We start from the raw sequence: 19758 nt of genomic DNA, 5'->3' as shown, positions 1-19758 counted from the left end.
CCAGCTAAATTGTACCAGTCATTTTAAATACAAAAGACTGAGATCCGAAGAAAACATAAATGCATTAAGGAATGACTTACTGAAACAGAATTGGAGGGAAATATATGAGGTAGAAGACACTGACGAAGCATATAATGGATTTCTTAACGTTTTTAAATCACTTTATGACAAACACTGTCCTGTGAAACAATACAGTGATGGACATAAACAGACAACTAGTCCGTGGATCAATAAGGGTTTGAAAAATGCCTGCAAAAAGAAAAATACACTGTATAGAAAATTTATGAAAAATCCAACTGCAGAAGCAGAAAATAAGTATAAAAAGTATAGAAATAAATTAACCAATATAATGAGGATATGTAAGAAAGAATTCTATAATAAAATACTAGAGAATAACAAAAACAACATGAAAGGTTTATGGAATGTGCTAAATAGTATTATTAGAAATGGATCAAAAAATACAGGTTACCTTGAGTATTTTATGGAGAAAGAAAATACAATAGATAATATGGATGATGTGGTTGATGGTTTTAACAAATTCTTCGTAAATGTGGGACCAAATTTGGCAGAAAAAATTAATGACCCAGGATCTGTGAGATCTGAAGACAATAATTATGATTTAATAGACATTCCAAAATAAATGTTTCTAAAAGCAGTGGAAGAGAGTGAAATTATAGAGATTGTTCATAATTGTAAAAACAAGACTCCTACCAACTATAATGACATTGACATGAGAATAGTTAAACATGTCATTGAAGGAATTGCAAAACCACTTACGCACATCTGTAACTTATCATTTCAAACTGGTAAATTCCCCCAAAAAATGAAAATTGCAAAAGTCTTACCGCTGTATAAAACTGGAGACAAACACCACTTCACAAACTACAGGCCTGTTTCACTGCTTCCTCAATTTTCAAAAATTTTAGAAAAACTCTTTGCTGCCAGATTTCATCAATAAACACAATTTACTAACCGACAGCCAATACGGCTTCAGACCCAACCGATCCACTTCATTAGCAGTCATTGAGCTAATTGAAAAGATATCAAATTCGCTGGACCAAAAGAATTATGCAGCCGGTGTTTTTATTGATCTCAAAAAAGCATTTGATACCATAAATCATGACAGAATAATCAATAAATTAGAACGGTATGGTATCAGGGGGGTTGTATTGGTTGAGGAGCTATTTACAGAACAGGCAACAGTTTGTGAAGATGGGTGAACATATGTCATCTTGTTTGGACATTGCCTGTGGGGTCCCCCAGGGGTCAGTATTAGGGCCAATTCTTTTTATTCTCTACATTAATGATATATGCAAAACATCAAAGATTTTACAATTTGTGTTATTTGCAGACGACACTAATATTTTTTGTACGGGAGAGGACTTGCAGCAGCTTCTGGAGTTAATTACATCTGAAATGAGCAAATTAAAAAAGTGGTTTGACAATAATAAATTGTCATTGAATCTAAGTAAAACAAAAATCATGTTGTTTGGAAATTGTAATTTAAATAATGACGTAAATGTTAAGATTGACGGTGTTAATATTGAAAGAGTGTATGTAAATAAATTCCTTGGTGTGAGCTCAGCTGGAAACCTCACATTAAACATGTTAAATCTAAACTGTCACGAAGCATCAGCATATATTGGATCAAAAATCATTGCATATTCTTTATTGCACAATGATCTTACCTTATTTAAATTACTGTGTGGAGGTCTGGGGGACCACTTACAAAAGCTCACTGCTACCATTAGTCACAATACAAAAACGAGCCATAAGAATAATCAATAAAGCTGGATATTATGATCACACCAACCTCCTCTTTTTACATTCCCGTATCATAAAGTTCAATGACCTGGTTGAATATCAAGTTGCACAAATCATGTTCAAAGCTAGAAATAAACTGCTACCAGGTAACATTCAAAAACTTTTTTTTGACCGAGAGGGGGGTTACAATTTGAGGCAACAGTTAAACTTTAAGACACTGGCTGTACGCATGACTTTAAAATGTCATTGCATCTCAATTGGGGGTGTGAAACTGTGGAATGGGATGAGCATGGAGCTAAAGCAATGTCCAAACATGATCCAGTTTAAAAAAAGGTTCAAAGCAATGATTTTCAAAAGGTACAGGGATGAGGGTGTGAAGTAAGAAGGAAATTATAATTATATGGATATATTTACTGATTGTATAGATATGTATGTAGATATGGATATATTGATTGTTTATAAATATAAATATAGATATATGCATGATATAAATATATAAAATATAAAAAATTCATAGTATATTAAGTAGTATGTATGTATGTATGTATGTATGTATGTATGTATGTATGTATGTATGTATAGTTCGTAAATAGCAAATATAGTATCACCAATTGTACAGAGAGTATATGGATTAAGAGAAGCGAATATAATAAATATTTTTATTTTTTTAATTTAATAAATATTTTTATTTTTTTTACTATGGAAAAGGGGTAGGATTAAATAAGTGTATACTTTTTCCTGCTCCTTTTCAGGCATATCTCAGAAATACAGATAATTTGTTATCTTTTTTTTTTTTTTGTGAAAACATAATTTGTTTATTGTATTTCCATGCTTTTCATTTTGTTTTGTATGTTTGATATGTCTGAAATAAATTAAATCAAATCAAATCAAATAAATAAATAGCCAGTAGCCACTACCATGACTTGAGCACCGGGAGGGTTCGGGCGGTGTTTGGACCGTGAGGGTCGCTGTTTTACAGTTTATGGGCATGGTACTGTGTTGAATACGTGTCGAATATCGGTTTAAATCATATCATAAATCATGTTGGCTGCATGCTTGTGGAGCCGATGTGACTCTGCCCGGGCCCGAGGTTTGTTCAAGGCTCCATGCTGCTAACGACAGTCTATGGTCAGACCTGGGCACGTAATGGTATTGGCTCAGAAACAAAAGTTGGGCTGATCGGTCCAGTTAAACCTTTTACTATCTATGGGTTAACCTATGGCGTAGGAACACTTTTGTGACAAAATATATGCTCACAAGTTTGCGCTCAATAATGTTTATAGATGAAGGGGCTATGTGCATTCGTAAAACCGGCTCCGTTCCACGGATAGTCTTATAAACTCAAATTAAATATACAATTGTGGCTGTGTTTCCACAGCTGTGTTATCCGTGGATATTATGACAGTTATCATACTGTGTGAGTTAATGCAGATGTAAAATATGCATATTTACATCTGCATTAACTCAAAAATAAATATACAATTTTTGCTGTTTCTTCCTTTATTCCAAACGTTATTTTTGGAAAAAAATTATTGATTTCCTAGTGCATTACTTTTATCTGACTCTTTCTGTATTGTTTGACTCAGTGGTTGTCTCTTTGTCCTCTTCCAGGTTAACATGGAGGAATGAATGTGTGCCTCTGTTCTCCCTGATCTCCACGGTGAAAGAGCAACAGTGTGGCCCTTCGTCTGGCAGCAAGCTGAAGTCAACCTACATTCAGACTATCCTCATCTTATCTGCTTGTGATAATTGTCATTGATTGTGATATTTTGTGATATATCTTGTTCTGCACTGTCCATCCTTGTAGAAGTATTCCTGCTCTGTAGAAAATCTTTAAAGTTTTTTTTTTTGTGGGATTTGTACCTAACTTAAGTAAAGTGTTTTACAACATTACATAGCCCTGATTATATAGAAAAAAACATAATATTATTAATTGATAACTTAACGGACCCAAATGTATTATCTTTTGACTATTTTAGTGTAATTTTTAATGAAAATATGCCAAGAATGTTTCATATAGCTTCTCCTGTTAAAATTTCAATGCAAAACTTTTACTTGTAACAGAGCAATTTAACAGTTTGGTATTTGTACTTTTACTTCAGTAAAGGATGTGAATATTTCCTTCTACACTGTTTAATCTTTACCTGGGTCATCTTTGAGTCTTCCTTATACCAGCAAAATCATTTTCAGAAGTACTTTTAATATAACATAATGTTCTACTTTTACTCAAGTGATATTTTAATTGGTGACTTGTAAAAGAGTCAATTCTCTGATATGATGATGATACTTTTAATGACCACACAGCCAGGCTGGTGGAATTTGTTTTCAGTACAGCTCCTTGGTACAGGTTACAACTTTACATTGAACATTAGACATAGATACAGACAGACACATTACATAATACAAAAGGGCCATGCTTAATCCTCAGCGTTCAGATTTTAGAATGTTAATTGCAGTGGGAATAAAACTGTTTTTGAACCGGGTTGTTTTGGAGGCAATTGTCCTGTAACACCTCACAGAAGTAGCTGGAAGGCATAGTGTGCAGGGTGAGTGGGATCAGAGATGATCTTGCGGGCTCTGTGTAGTGTCAGTTTGCGGGATAGTAATTCAAGGGATGGTAGGGGGGTGCCAATAATTTTGGATGTTCTGTTGATGCACTGTAATTTCTTCCGGGAGAATGAGTCAAGGCTGCCAAATCAGACTGATGGATGAGGTGAGGATGCTCTCAACGGTGGCTGTATAGAAGCGATAGAAAGTGTATTTAATAATTTAATTCAACTGTTGCACCTTAACATAAAAACCTGCTCTAAATATTTTATATAATATATGTATTATTCAAAATCATAGGCTATTAAATTAGTGTTCTCATCTGTTTATAGATTGAATGTGTCCTCCCTTGTCATGTATTACTGTTAATAATATTTTCAGTCTGGAGACCAAAATAAAATTAATATTATTACAAATACATTGAGATCAGCTTGTTCAGCCCTTAGTCAACACTAGAAGACATTTGTTTCAGCGATGAGCTTTTTAATGTGCTCGGAGGTGATATTGAGAATATGTTCAGCTCTGTTGGAGTTGTTGGACCAAACTGGAGGCAGGGAATTACGTGACTGAGGCTGAGCTCGTCTACCGGTAGGCTAACTAGTAGAGCGAGTGCTGTTAGCCTAGCTCCTGGCAGTCGTGCTAAATGTTGCTAACTCAGTGTACGTCACGTTTCTTCAGCTAGACGGGAGTATCTCCCTCCCCCCAACGTCACTACATGCCCTTTTTTGGTACGAGGAAGTGAGGCGGAGTCAAACTCTGGCAAGGTGGCGGCGCGCACACGCCAAGAAAGAAGGGATACTCCTCGGTGAACTGAGGTCGGCCATGCTGCTCTATCCATTTATTATACTATGGCTGCTACATCATACCAAGGGCTGAGGGTAAGGGAACGAGGGGAAGTGGAACTACTAATGAAACACAGCGTATGTCATGAGTGCTCTATTCAGCACCAGGAAATAAGTTGCCTGCATTTTAATATGACACTATTTAGTAGTAGGCAAATCCCAATGTTTCCAATCTCTTGTAAGGTGGACAATACACTACTTTGAAATCTCCTTATCTCTATCACTTTCAGTATCTAAAATGAATGTGAACAAAAACCCAATCAATATGAGCAAAGAATACTTTTCCTGATGGCATCAGGAGCCATTGCTTACCAGCTAGCCAATGTCATTACTGACATTACTAACACTTGAAATACAATAGGCTACATCACTGTACCAGGAGAGACCGCCTACATTGCCACTATACCTCAGCAGTGTCTAGTATTAATATGACCAAACCATACACAGACATTCCCCCAGTCAGCGCTCACCCTCACCAGTTTGCATCAGGATGGCACACTCAGCACTGTGGGCTTCAGTACCACTAACTACAACTCAACGTTGGACTGTCAAAAACGCTTTGTCCTAGACAGATTGGCAGTTACAGTCTACTTCTGCACACAAGCACACACACACACCAGGCCTGTGTCTGCTCTAGTAGAGCTAGGGTGGAGTGGCTCAACAGCTCCTGGGAATCACAACCACAGAGAAGCGTTTTAGTAGCCTGGAAATCCAGACCTGCCGCTAGGCGCTGGCAAATTAAATTAGCTGCGCCTGTTGGTCTGGAAACTCTCAATTGAAGCTCATTAAATATGTCAAGATAGCTACCAATCAAATCGTTCTTTCCGATATGGGCGGGCCAGAGCAGTATGTAGGCCTAAGGGGCTCTGGGGCATACGTAACCGGATGACGACAGTGCAGCGCTGAAGCTGTGATAGTAAACAGAGATGGCTGTGGTGGATATGTTGTTTGAGTTTGAGACGGCTTTCGCCTCGACACTTAGCGATTTGGAAGACAGCACTCAAATCTTTCATTAGCAAGTAAGAGGAATGTTCTGTTTTGCCGACCGACAACGGCAAAAGTTTAATTGAACAGACAGTTAACCTGCTGTTTGCTAAACGAACAGGGCTTAATATGTCACCTTGTTCATTGCTCTGATTGGTTGTAGTGCTATCCAATTGCGTGCAGTTGCATTTGAAATGCACGCGTATGAGCCGCCCCTTGAGTTGGAAAGGTCTATTGATCGTGGCCAGGCCCTCTATCGTTCCAGATATGGGTCTGGATTTCCAGGCTACCTTTTAGTACAGATGGCTGTGCAATTTAAGTAAAGTTCCATTGAAACTCTGTTGAGCTCTTCTAGTGGACCGATAGAAAGCATCCTGAATAGAAACAAAACAAACTGGTGTGGGATGAGCACGGCCCAGAGCGCTACTGCTGCTGGACATTCACTGAGCATCTCATCTCATCTGGTTAACCTACAGTTGGACCATGGTGGATTTTTAAAGGCCCATATGGATATGTGTCAGCATTAAAAAGCTGACAGCCGATTAAAGGCATACTTAGTGATCTCCAGTCAACTTTGGATTACAATAGTTTAGTATGCCTTTAAATGGCCGATATCAAACCAGATGGATTCAACAAAGGGGGAGAGCCAGCAGAGAAATATGTTGTTATATTGATGGCATATAGTGACATACCTGTATATGTATGAATAATGAATATAAAGCTTGTTAGTAGAGATATGAACCTTTCCATACCTGTGTCACTGCCTAGCAGTGGCTGGTTAGCAAAGTGGTTGACAAAGTCTTGAAGGGTTGAAAACTGGTTAAAGCCAAACACGTAGATGTTGTCTCTGCGTGTCACGTGAAAATGCTTGACAGAATCCTTAGCCCTGTGTGTTCAATGACAAACAAACTATATTTAGTGTTACACTTACAACGTCACTGAAGTCCAACTTTCTATAGTGTGGCTTGTGAGGTGAATTGTATAATGGAGATGCAGCTTGAAAGAAGATATATAATATGTATTAGATTGTTTGCTGTCGTGGTAATGGTTGCTTATAATGACATGCTGGCTTTTATCAGCACGTACACTGATCAGGCATATAATGCAAACTGCAGGTGGGTTTACTTTTACATTTTCAATAGGCCTACCTGATGCAGCGCTACATGGCCTGCCCACACAAATGTCTGGGCCCCTGAAAAGGTCCAGTCAATGGGTTTCGTATCAATGTGTGTGCATGCACTCACACCTACATAAACAAATAGGCCTACATGTATTTTTGGAGAAACTAACTATCTTGTCAAATAAGAAGTTCACAGAAAAATGACAAACAACACTGTACACAATGCAAGCTTAACCTCAAAAACTGGCTTCATAGTATAATGCCTCGTTTCCACCGAGTAGAGCGGGTCGGGTCGGAGCGGAGCGGCTCGGAGCGGGACAGCTCACTTTTAAGAATCTCGGTGGTGTTTCCACTGCCGACCATACCCTTACTGGTAGAATATGGGTCAAACTATCTGGCTGTGGAACAACTGTGTTCAAGCCAGCGGTCTCTCGTTTATGCTTGGTCAAACCAGCCACTTCTTTATTAATTTCTAGGGCTGGCCCGAATACCATTTTTCAGGCTTCGAATATTCGTTGGTTTTTCCGAGCGAATATTCGTTCCAGAAAAACACACCATCAAAAACAACATAAAAAAAAAAAAAAAAAAAAAAATATATATACTGTATATATATATATATATATTTTTTTTTTCAAACGTTAATAATCCCTATATACTCCCTGGAACCGATTTTGACAGTATCTGCATATTTTGTTGAAGATTTACGCGCTCGGAGGTGAAGTAATGGATGCGCTATGACACTTAGTGATGTAATATCCTCCTAAATGAGCAATACTACTACTACTACTACTACAATATTACTAACTTTTATATCCAAATATAAAATTATTTGATGACATTATATTGCAGTACTAGCTTCTTGCAAAAAAAAAAATTTGAAAAAAAAAAATATATAAAAAAAAAAAAAAAAAAAAAACGAAGCTCCGAATACTAATTTAAACTCCGAATACTAATTTTCCGAATGAGTATTCGAATATTCGAATAATTCGGGCCAACCCTATTAATTTCCCCTGTGTTGTGAGCGTATAACGCCAGTAAATACAGAGACGGCTCTGTACAAGCCGACAGAGACAGTGAGCGAACAGCGCTGGCTGCGGCAGCTACGTGACATCGTAGCAGTGGGACACAGTGTAGCCCACTGATTAATTTAATGACGAGGAAAAACACCCCACAATAAAAGGGTGCTGCGCTAACATTTTTCGCCAAAACACAACACTCTACTCACTCTTGCCGAGGTGACTAATCGGCGGAAATTATTCTTTTGACCAATCAACGGACGGCAGTGTGTAGCTCCACCTTTTCGGCACCCTTTCAGGCGGCTGGTACCCCAACGGAGGAGTACCGAAAATAGGAGCGGTTAAGAGCGGTTAGGCTCGCTTATATCCGTACCCTTCCCAACTTTTGACACATGAAAAGCCAAAATAACCGGACCGAACCGCTCCGACCCGCTCTACTCGGTGGAAACGAGGCATAAGTTGAAGTCAAATATGCGAGGCCTATGGGTTTAAGACACATTAAACCCATAGGCATGGCACCGTACATAACAATAGACACTTGTTTGGCTGACCTTTTGACGTTGATTGTAGAAGGTACAAAGAGGAAAATGACTCATACTATGTTTAGGTTTCAAGATGAAATAGGATATATTCTACTCGCGTAACAATAAATAAAATGTCTTCAGTTTAAGTGCCCATATTTTGGGTCAAAATAAAGTTTACCAAGGGCCCCTCAAGGAGCTGGGCCCTTGGTAAAGGGTGGCCCTGCCTTTTGCTAGATAACTTACTTTAGCAGTTGTTGAACTACGTACTTAGAAGTAGGTTGAATGCTGAGTTCTTACACTAGTGTTACAATAGATCTATATGGTCAGATCACTCTAACTGACTAGAACCAAAGTGTGTCAGATCAGATGAGAAAACTCGCTAAATTCAAGCACATTACTAAGCGGAGGAAAATAAACTAACCAGGATTCCCTCAGTAGCGGCGAGCAAAGAGGGAGGAGCCCAGCACCGAATCCCCGTCCGACAGGCGGACATGGGAAATGTGGTGTACGGAAGACTGCTTACCCGGTGCCACTTGGGGGCCTTACCAAGCACTCTCCATGCTACATGACTGACTCTGAGTTCTGTGCGGAATCAGCCGTCCTAGGAACGGACCCTCCCTGCCTGCTGTTGCCTCACACCAGCACTGATTCACCCTCCATCAGGATAGTACTCTTTCTACTCGCATGCTTGTTCAATCTTTAAATCTTTAAATTCATTTTTGCTTCGCTCATTGGTTGTCTGTTTGTCCCCTTCCAGTTTTTCCCTGGTGGTGACGAGACGGTGTGGATCTGGTCCCCCCCTCTGGCAGCAGCTGAGAATGGATCATCAACGCAGAAGATGTTGCAGTGGTTAAGGACGCCGCCTGGAGGCGTAGGATGTAATCCTGGCGATGGAAACCTTAGTTTTCCCTGGTGAAACGAGACGGTGTGGATCCGGCTCCCCCTCTGGCAGCATCTGAAGTCTTCCTGCATCCACACTATTCGCTCTTTACTTTAGTATTACCATGTAAACATCTGGTCAATGATCAATTTTCTTAGTGATTTTCTCTACTTATGACATCTATTGCAGCATGTCCGTCCTGGGAGAGGGATCCCTTACTTTGTCGACTCTCCCTGAGATTTCTTCAAACATTTTTTTTAATCCCGGTAAAGGGTTTTTTACTGGGAGTTTTTTCTCAGCCGAGCTAAGGGTGTAAGGGCAGGGTGTCATACTGTATCATATTGTATAATATTGTATGGAATGTAAAGACCACTGAGGCAAATGTCTATTTGTGATATTGGGCTATACAAATAAAACTGATTTGATTTGATTTGTTTCATTTCATCTTGTGTCCAGACTGACCTTACAGACAGGGCGAAGCAGCCCACTCCCCCATTACTGTTTCTAAGAAGATAACTTCCATCTGTCCCATTGGACAGGAGCAGAGCCTCTGCAGTGTGGCGCGACAGGTCATAGTGGTACCACCTTCAACAAAACAAGAAGAGGAAATGACCTGGAAGTCAATACTGTGGTGAAGGCACAAGACATTTTAATTCAATCTATTTCTTGTAGGAAAAAAATAAACTTCTTTAGAGGAAACATGATAATAAATACGACTTTAAGATGCTACTCAAAGTCTGGTCAAAATAACATTAATAAAGGTCACCTATTTTGCTAAATGCATTTTCTTCATGGTTTTTTCAACATGAATATGTGTATAGACAAAAAACAACCCTCTCTCCTTTTCCCCAGCTCCACCTTTCTGAAAACCTGTGTTCAAAAACCACTGTCTTGTAATGGTGGCAACAAAAAATGAGCCCTGAATGTATAGCAAGTGGAATGTATGTGAAATTAAATTGCTCAATAAAAGATACTTGAGAAAAATAAAAAAATAAAATCAGATTTCTCTCCCCTTGGGGCCCTTTCCCACCGCCGCTTAGCAACTCGCCGCCTCCATTCATTTCAATGAGGGAATGGCGGAAGGAACGTGGCGGTTACAACCCCGGCAGTTGGACCAAGAAGCGGTTGCCGCCCACGTGAGCGTGCATAGATATTGCCCAACAGCTCAGCTTTCCCCGTGTTGAAACTGTCGGCGGCAGACGCCCGGCGTAAGGCGGGAGTACAAGGCATCGTTGCAAACTGAGTATCCGGACCTAAACAACACGGCTCTACCATTTATTAGTTCAATGTTAAAGTGTTCGACATTTCAAAAATATTGAATATACTGTATAGGGGAGGACGGGGGAATGTGAGGCATCGGGTAATGTGAGACACCCCCTGTATCTAGGACACAGAACACATTTTTGGTCATGTGAGATATATTTTTTCAAGCCCCTCTCATTTCCCCTTGGCCATGAAAGAGAGGACCTCATGGTGATGTTGTAAGCATGTTTTTTTCACAAAATGTCTTTATTTCATGTAAAAGTAAATTTTCTTGCTGTCAACTTAATCGATTGTTGTGCCTAATCAAATTGATTCAGGTAGAAAAACGTCTATCAACATGTGAAACCATGTGATGATAACTGAAGATTAGCCTGAATTGCTGAGAGGTAGTGTTTTTCTCAAATTGTGGCAGTGGGGTAAAGTGAGACAAATGCTGTGGGGTAAAGTGAGACAGTGGCTGTGCCCTATTTTAATGAATCCATTAAATTTTAGGTAGCAAGGAGACTAGTTTGAAAAGACAATGTGGGCTGGAGGTGGGGGTTGATGGTTGAAGGGGTGTCAGCAAGGGCATGGTTTGGCACGTATGTATGTGGGGGACAAGAGAGTGACCTTTAACATCAATAGACTGTAGAAATATGTCTTTACTCAATGAATGATCCCAATAAACCAAATGCAGAAAAAAAGACTCAAAAGTTAAAGAAAAAGACAGCTGGGTCTAGTCCTGTGTTCTGAGTCCTAGGCTGTTCTAGCTGGTTCGGATTGTCCTTTGCTCTGACCCCCAGACACTAGCTGGCTCTAAGGGTCCTGTGTTCTGACTCCCAGACTGTGTTTTAATCTAACTTGTTCTATCTAATGTTTTGCTTAATTGTCCAAACCCCATGATTATGTTACTAGTAAGACATTAGTTTTGTAATATTTGGTTTTCAAGCTAGCTGTCAGGATTCTAACTGTTACAATTTGTGTTGTTATGGTAGTTTCAGAGTGGAAAAAGCAAGTGGATCAGTTTACCCCACAGCTGGGGTAAAGTGAGGCACATGACAACTTTTTTTTAAAACAATCATATTTTCACTGCCCTTTGTCTTGAATAAATTCTGCTAATGCCCATTTCTAGGAAACATCCTGAATTAAAGGTGAAGTGAGCGGTTTATTTGTGTTAATATATGTGTTATATCACTCCATATTCCTACAGCAATCACTTCAACAGAGTGCGGACGTCATATCACAGGTCTCCAAGTCATTCTGATTTGCAGTAATAGCCCAATTAAAATGTTGTAGTATTCCGATGTTTTATCCAATCAGAAGAGAGAACGCTACAAACCGTCACTCGTCTCACTCATATATAGGTTGCGTTCCGAATCGCATACTTTCTACTATATAGTATGTAGAAAAAAGATTTAGGATGTCCCGATTCTTGTGGCCAGATTTAGGATGGTTAGAAGTACCCGGATGTCCTACTTCATGCGGCCAAGATTGTTAGTGTTGAAAAGTGCATCCTATTTGGGCGATTCTGACCCACCATCCAGTGCGCACGTGAAGTGACGTAACATCGGCGAAGCCTCCATATGAAAACAAACGGGGATGCGACGGATATAAAAGCAAGAGGCAAGATCAAGGCGCAATGTTATGATGAAATAAGAGAGAAAAGTATGTCCCAATAGTATGCCTACTGCATCCTAACTAGATTATTTTTATCGTCGGATGTAGTATGTAGAATAGAAAAAAGAAAGAGTATGCGATTCGGAACGCAACCATAGTATATACACTCCATGGTCTCACTGCCGGTGCACGCCAGAGCAACAGATAGGTGAGTGTGTATGCGCCTACAATGGCGGAGCAGGTAAAAATCCTTCCTAATTAGGGTTGCTGAAAATTCCCGGAATTGACCGTTTTCAAATCACGGGAAAAAAGAGCCTCCTCCCGGGAGATCCCGGGAATTCCCGTTAAACCGGAAGTGCCTTTTTAATACTTTATTTTGTACCCACGTACTCGGCCGAGTGGTTTATTGGGCAAGTTTTAGCCTCATATGCGCAGGGCAGACTGGATGCTAGCTCTAGAATGAACTGAGGGCATTAAAAGTTAAGTCATCTAAAGGCGTTTTCAGACGGGAGGAGACTGTCTGTGCACTCGACATGGACCGGTGGAGATAGGAGGCTCCACGAGGAAACGCCGTGCGGTAACCATGGAAACAACTTTTGTTTACAACCCTTTGTCGCTGCTGTTAAATATCTACTCGTATTGTTAACATTTGTTTTGTTAATAAGTGGATTAGTTATTCAATTTGGTTTGGTTTAAATGTCTACTTTGTGGATAAGGTCTAGGTTTCACTTTAGTGTTTGCTGGAAGGAACGGGGCGAACAGCGATGCCATTAGATTCATGTCTCTACAAGAGAAAGCAGCAAAAGAAACAGGCTGCTTTATGTTCATCATACAATCTTGACTTGAATATGAATGAATACTTTATTCCGGACTCAAAGTTCCATATAAAAAGACAATGCAAATACAAGTCAACACAAATTAAAATACATACAAGCAACGATTCCAATGTTTCCACAACCCAGAGGAGAACCTTGTATCACTCTGTTTAGTGTCAGTGAGTGCAATTATTAGTTTGTTTTTTGACTCTAGGAGTCGACACATACATTTATACATTAAATTCCTCAACACAGCATGAAAGGTGGAGACATTACTAGTCACAAACGAAGAGCTAGCACTTGTCCATCTAGGAAGCTTAAGGAGGATCCTAAATGCATCGTTATACGCTACCTGTAACTTTTTCAGTTTTGCTGTTCTATATTTTCACCAGAGGTGAGCTGTGTAAAACCGGGTACAGTAGGCTCTGAAGAGACTAACTTTAACATCATCCCTTGCATATATGAAATTTGCGTGAATACAGAAGAATGGTGAATATTAGTGCTACAACTAACGATTATTTTGATAATCGATTAATCTGTCGATTATTAATCGATTAGTGTTTTGGTCGGTAAAATGGTGAAAAATGTTGATCAATTTTCCAAAGCCCATGTTGACGTCCTCAAATGTATTGTTATGTCCAAAACACACAGATATTTCAGTTTACTGTCATAATAGGATTAAAGAAACCAGAAAATATTCACATTAGAGAAGCTGAAATCAGAGAATTTGGAATTTTTTTATTAAAAAATTACTCGACACGATTAATCGATTATCAAAATAGTTGGCGATTATTTTAATAATCGATTAATAATCGATTCGTCGATTATTCGTTGCAGCTCTAGTGAATATCACCATCTCATTGAGGAGAGAAAAGTAAAACACTGTTCAGCTGTGGCAGCAGCCGCTTTTAAAAACGCCGGGCTCAGCAGTGGAATCCCTCCGGTAAGGAGCGGTTACCGTGCAGCGGTGGGAAAGGGTCTTTATTGCGCCATAAGGGGAGAAGCCACACCCCCCCCATTACCAACCTAACTGCTGAACTACCTCCACCTGTGATAAGCCACACCCCTAGACTGAACAGAGGAGATTGAGCAATGGCACTATGAGAAATAGAAAGGGGTGTTTATCGGCACTACACCATGAAAACAGTTTTTAGTAGAAAATCAAATTACAATTTTGAACCAGAAAATGAAGCAAATTTGACTGATGAAGATGCCATGCAGTTGACACCTCTTTAAAAGCTTTAAAGTTTGCCAGAAAAAAAATACTTTGAACACAATATCATCTCTTAACTTCCTGTGACGTGCATGTGCTGCAGTAACTGGCGCACACACACACGCGCGCTTATCACATATCATGATTGGCACAGTCGATATAGTCTTTGTAAAGCAGTTTCGCCCAACTTTGTACTGTATGAAATATCACGTATTAGCGCAGTACTATATGTAGGCCTATTTAAAATATGGTGTGACAAGGGAAATAATGCCTATACCCTATTCTATTCGAGAGCATTGTTTATCTCCTGTGAGATCCACACATTTCCAACAACGTCAGATTATAGTTTAATCTTCCAGGGTGAATTGTTATGGGAAAGAGATGCGTGTAATGATTTGCTAAATTCATAACATGATTTTATTTAACGAAATATACAGTTTTAATTAATATCTGTTGGGCTTAACTTTGTACAAAACTACTTTTTACACGCCGCTTAAAATTTGCTCTCCCGCTGGCCACTCACGGTAACACCTCCCGACGTATAGGATATTATTATAGAGTAGCGCTTTAAGATTCAACGTATAAAATATAACCAAAACATGTAGACCTAGGCTACTTGATAAGTAATTCAACCTACATCCCAACTGCAAGCCATAGACTACAGTAGCCTATATTCGCAACTATAGGTAAGCTTATAAATTTTATTGACTAAATATATTGGGTGCCAAGCACTTCACAGTCATTTGTATGTGTTTTTCTGATGACTGAGCTTTTTTTCGTGGTGTTGCCATTGAGTGTCGCTGATTCCCCGAGTCAGGAAAACCTTGCGTAGCTCTACGCATGGTCGAAAGTTGGCGTAGGAATACGCACACTTCTCCGCAAAGAATGTTTTTATAAATACGAACATGTGCTACCGCACATTTTGCCGCACATTTCTGCCCGTCTACGCAAGGTTTTTGTGCGCCGCAAGCTTTATAAATGAGGCCCCTGGTGTAGTCCATCCAAAAAGTGAAACTTCCATATATTCTATATTTATGCAGACCTGCTATGAACACATACAGCCCCGGAAAAAATTAAAAGACCAGTCTGGATTTTTCTTAAATCTTTATTTTTACATTACTTGTTGAAAATGCTCTAAATGACAATGTTTTTATTTTATATTTTGTAGAAATGTTGTCAGTAGTTTATATTATAAAATCTAAATGTTAATTTTACTTAAACATATGCCTATACATAGTACAACGAGAGACACTGAACATCCGGAGCTGTACATCACACCACATGTTGTTGACATGTGGCATAGCAGTTATTATCAAAACTACAGATAGTTTACACGTTGGAGTCAGTGAACAGAACCAGATGATTATAGACAAATAAGTTATTATGTGGATGTTCTGTGTGTTAATGCAAAAAATGAAATGATCAATCCAAAAGCAGAGCTCAATGCACACACACACACACTTAAGCTACTTCACCTCCAGGATTACTTATATGCAAATCACATGTAACAGCTGCACACGGAACCAGTTTCGGTTAAAAAAAACAAGTTCCTCTTCTAAATTATACTTGTAGGACTGTATTGCAAACAGTATAAGCCTATTCTAAAATCAAAATCTTGAGCCATGACAATTGGTGCACTGAGACAGAACTTAAAGGTGCACTATCCAGGTTTAATGGATGGGGATTTGTTTACATTTGCAGTTAGTTTACAAAACATATTCTCTCTGCATTTAATTCTTAGTATTGAATCATTTTATCAACATCAATTATTTTGAGGAGCCTGGAACCAAAATTAAGACTAGAATATGTTCGTAAAACAAAATGCGGGCCCTGCTTCTGTAAACAACAGTGAAACAGTAACTTTTCAGGAAGCTTTCTAACTTCAAACAGTGTTCCAGGGATCACATTGTCCTGTGAGGAAAGTGTTTATTTAGTTATGAGAATGCAGTGAAACTCAAAAAATTAGAATATCATGCAAAAGTTCATTTATTTCAGTAATTCAACTTAAAAGGTGAAACTAATATATTATATAGACTCATTGCGTGCGAACTGCGAAGTGAGATATTTCAAGCCTTTATTTTTTATAATTTTGATGATTATAGTTTACAGCTTACGAAATTCATAAAATTAGAATATTATATGAAATCAAAAAGGATTTTCAATACAGAAATGTCGGCCCTCTATAAAGTATAATCATGCCTATGTACTCAGTACTAGGTTTTGGCCCCTTTTGCATGAATTCTTGCCTCAATGCGGCGTGGCATGGATGCAGTCAGCCTGTGGCACTGCTGAGGTGTCATGGAAGCCCATGTTGCTTTGATAGTGGCCTTCAGCTCGTCTGTATTGTTGGGTCTGGTGTGTATCATCTGCCTCTTGACAGTACTCCCTAGATTATCTATGGGTTTCAGGTCAGGAGAGTTGTCTGGCCAATCAATCACAGTAATACCATGGTCAGTCAACCAGTTACTAGTGGTTTTGGCACTGTGGACAGGTGTCAAGTCTTGCTGGAAAAAGGAAATCAGCATCTTCATAAAGCTAATCAACAAACGCAAGCATGAAGTGCACTAAAATCTCCTGATTGATGGCTGTGTTGACTTTGGACTTGATAACACAGTGGACCAACACCAGCAGATGACATGGTGCCTCAAATCATCACTGACTGTTGTAACTTGACACTGGTCATCAAGCAACTTGGATTGTGTGCCCCTCCACTCTTCCTCTAGACTGTGGGAACAACATTTCATTTGGATCAGTGATGATTTGAGGTATCATGTCATCTGCTGCTGTTGGTCCACTGTGTTATCAAGTCCAGAGTCACCACAGCCATCAACCAGAAGATTTTAGAGCACTTCATGCTTCTGTCTGCTGACAAGCTTTATGGAGATGACCATTTCCTTTTCCAGCAAGATTTGACACCTGTCCACAGTACCATAAACCACTGGTAACTGGTTGACTGACCATGGTATTACTCTGCATGAATGGCCAGACAACTCTCCTGACCTGAACTTCATAGAGAATCTATGGACTATTGTCAAGAGGCAGATGATACACACCAGACCCAACAATACAGACAAGCTGAAGGCCAGTATCAAAGCAGCCTGGGCTTCATAACACCTCAGCAGTGCCACAGACTGATCGTCACCATGCCATGCTGCATTAATGCAATAATTCATGCAAAATAAGAACCCAGACCAAGTATAGAGTAGATGAATGAAAATACTTATGAAAAGAGCGACATTTCTGTATTAAAAATATTTGTTTTGATTGGCCTTATGGAATATTCTAATATTTTGAGATGCTGGATTTCATGAGCTGTAAGCCGGAATCCTGAAAAGTTAAACAAAAAAATGCCTGAAATATATCACTATATGTCTAATACTGTATATCTAGAATACTGTATATGGAACTTTCACATTTTAAATTAGATTTAAAAAAAGAGCTTTTCCATGATATTCTAATAATATGAGTTTCACCTGTATACCTTAGAATATTTTCACTTTACTAACACCCCCAAAGTGACATAGTGTACCTTTAATTCAGACGACAGATATTCAAACAGTAACAGTCTTACCCTAAAGTCTCCAACTCCTCGCTCATGTCCTCGGTAGACGTATCGCTATAGAAACTCATCGTCGCGGGAGGTTGAGCGACTATCTGCAGCTGTAGCAGTCACACACACGTACACACAAAGTGAAAGCTTTCTCTCTCTCTCACACACACACACACAGATATGAAAGTTGTCTGTCTAAAAGCAGGAAGCTAGATATGCAAAGGAAGAGAGTTAGGCTCCACCACACTCTGATCACAGGGCTGCTCTTTTTTCCTCTCCATGTTGATCAATACTAGCCTACAGTATTTTCAATACAGAAGTGCCTAAAATGATCTTACATTAACAGTATACTTATTATAATTGGTCTCATGCATAGTCCCTGCTAGAAAAAAAAGCGGTGAAGGCAGACAACTGACTTATTCCACTCCACTTGTGTTGGCCCGAAGGTTTTCAGATCTAGTCCTACAAAAATATCACATTTGAAATTCCCATTTTCAAAATGACCCTTAAAATGTGCAATTTTCAATAACACATAATGCATCCGAATTGATCACGTGAAACAATCTCGCACAGTGTAATATTAGATGCAAATTTAGCTTTTCTGTGCATGATGTTAATTCTACATTGAAATTGACCGTGGCTTATAAATGCATTATGTTAACATGTAAAATGTTTCTCAGAGAATACATATCATTTACAGGCTTGTTTTTGTGAGGCTAAATAGACAAGTCTTAACACACTGGAATCTGCCTATGAACTATTTAACTTCCCACACATTGCTAGAGCCAGAAGAGGAACATACAACCCAGGGGCGGATCTAGAAAAATATTCATGGGGTGGCAAGAGGGTGGCAGGAGATTTTAAGGGGTGGCAACCTGTGGCGGCTGTATATACATGTAACCCTAGGGTACACAATTTTACTTTAACTGAGATATGTTTGTAAATAATATGTTATCGAAAAATCAAACTGTAACAGAGTAATAGGTAGGTTTGTCTCGTGGAGCTGGTGGAGGATTAAAGACACGACACAGATATTTGGTAACCGGTTTTGTATTTCAAATAAACAAAGAATAATCACTTGACTCAATCAAGGAAATATAAACAAACATAAATAAAAATGAGGCCTTCAATTCAATTCAATTATCTTAGATGTTCACACTTGGTATGGGCACACTGTACTCCATACATTTAGATCCACAGTTCCCAGTTCTACTCAAACATTGATTAGACTAAACATAAAACAATGCATCCCACACAAATCATTCACTGCAGGTTAGATGCGTTTGTGGGTGCAGAATGTTCAAGGAAGTCAGTGTTTGTTTGGGCAGGGGAAATCCTACCACACTCCAGGCAGCCAGGCTTGAAGCCTGCCTTTTTAGGGAATTGGACTCGAGTTTGTTCTTCTCCTTTAGCTTGCCATCATCTCGCTCCGGCAATAGGGCCTGACCTGTTTAGGTAGACAGGTAAGATTTATAAGTCTGCTCAATTTGGGAGCAGCATGTTAATTAAGCTTTCCATGTTGGAGCTCTCACCAGTGTTCAGTGTTGAAAGAGTCCTCCTCATCAGCAGATCAGCTCCTCCAGGTTTGCAGTCACAGTCCAGGTAAGTACATTTTGTTTCCAGAGTTGGTAAGTTTAGTTTTGT

At 39.2% G+C, this 19758-nt stretch overlaps 1 protein-coding gene across 3 annotated transcripts in view; it reads right to left on the bottom strand.

Moving 5' to 3' along the window:
- dapp1 (dual adaptor of phosphotyrosine and 3-phosphoinositides) overlaps positions 1 to 18219 on the bottom strand; it is a 33321-nt gene extending 15102 nt beyond the window's left edge. For all 3 annotated transcript variants that reach the window (XR_013845223.1, XM_080042060.1, XM_080042061.1), the window contains exons 1-3: positions 18136 to 18219; positions 10140 to 10262; positions 6890 to 7023 (exon numbers count right to left, since the gene is read on the bottom strand). Coding sequence is in view for 2 of the 3 variants with exons in the window: in XM_080042060.1 (XP_079898186.1) it covers positions 6890 to 7023; positions 10140 to 10262; positions 18136 to 18194 (316 nt within the window). In the remaining variant the exon portion in view is untranslated. The remainder of the gene's footprint in view (positions 1 to 6889; positions 7024 to 10139; positions 10263 to 18135) is intronic.
- Between the last annotated feature and the right edge of the window lie 1539 nt (positions 18220 to 19758).

This window comes from Ammodytes marinus, assembly GCF_949987685.1.
Source record: "Ammodytes marinus genome assembly, chromosome: 15".
Taxonomy (NCBI): domain Eukaryota; kingdom Metazoa; phylum Chordata; class Actinopteri; order Uranoscopiformes; family Ammodytidae; genus Ammodytes; species Ammodytes marinus.
This window is presented reverse-complemented; position numbering and strand designations above follow the sequence as displayed.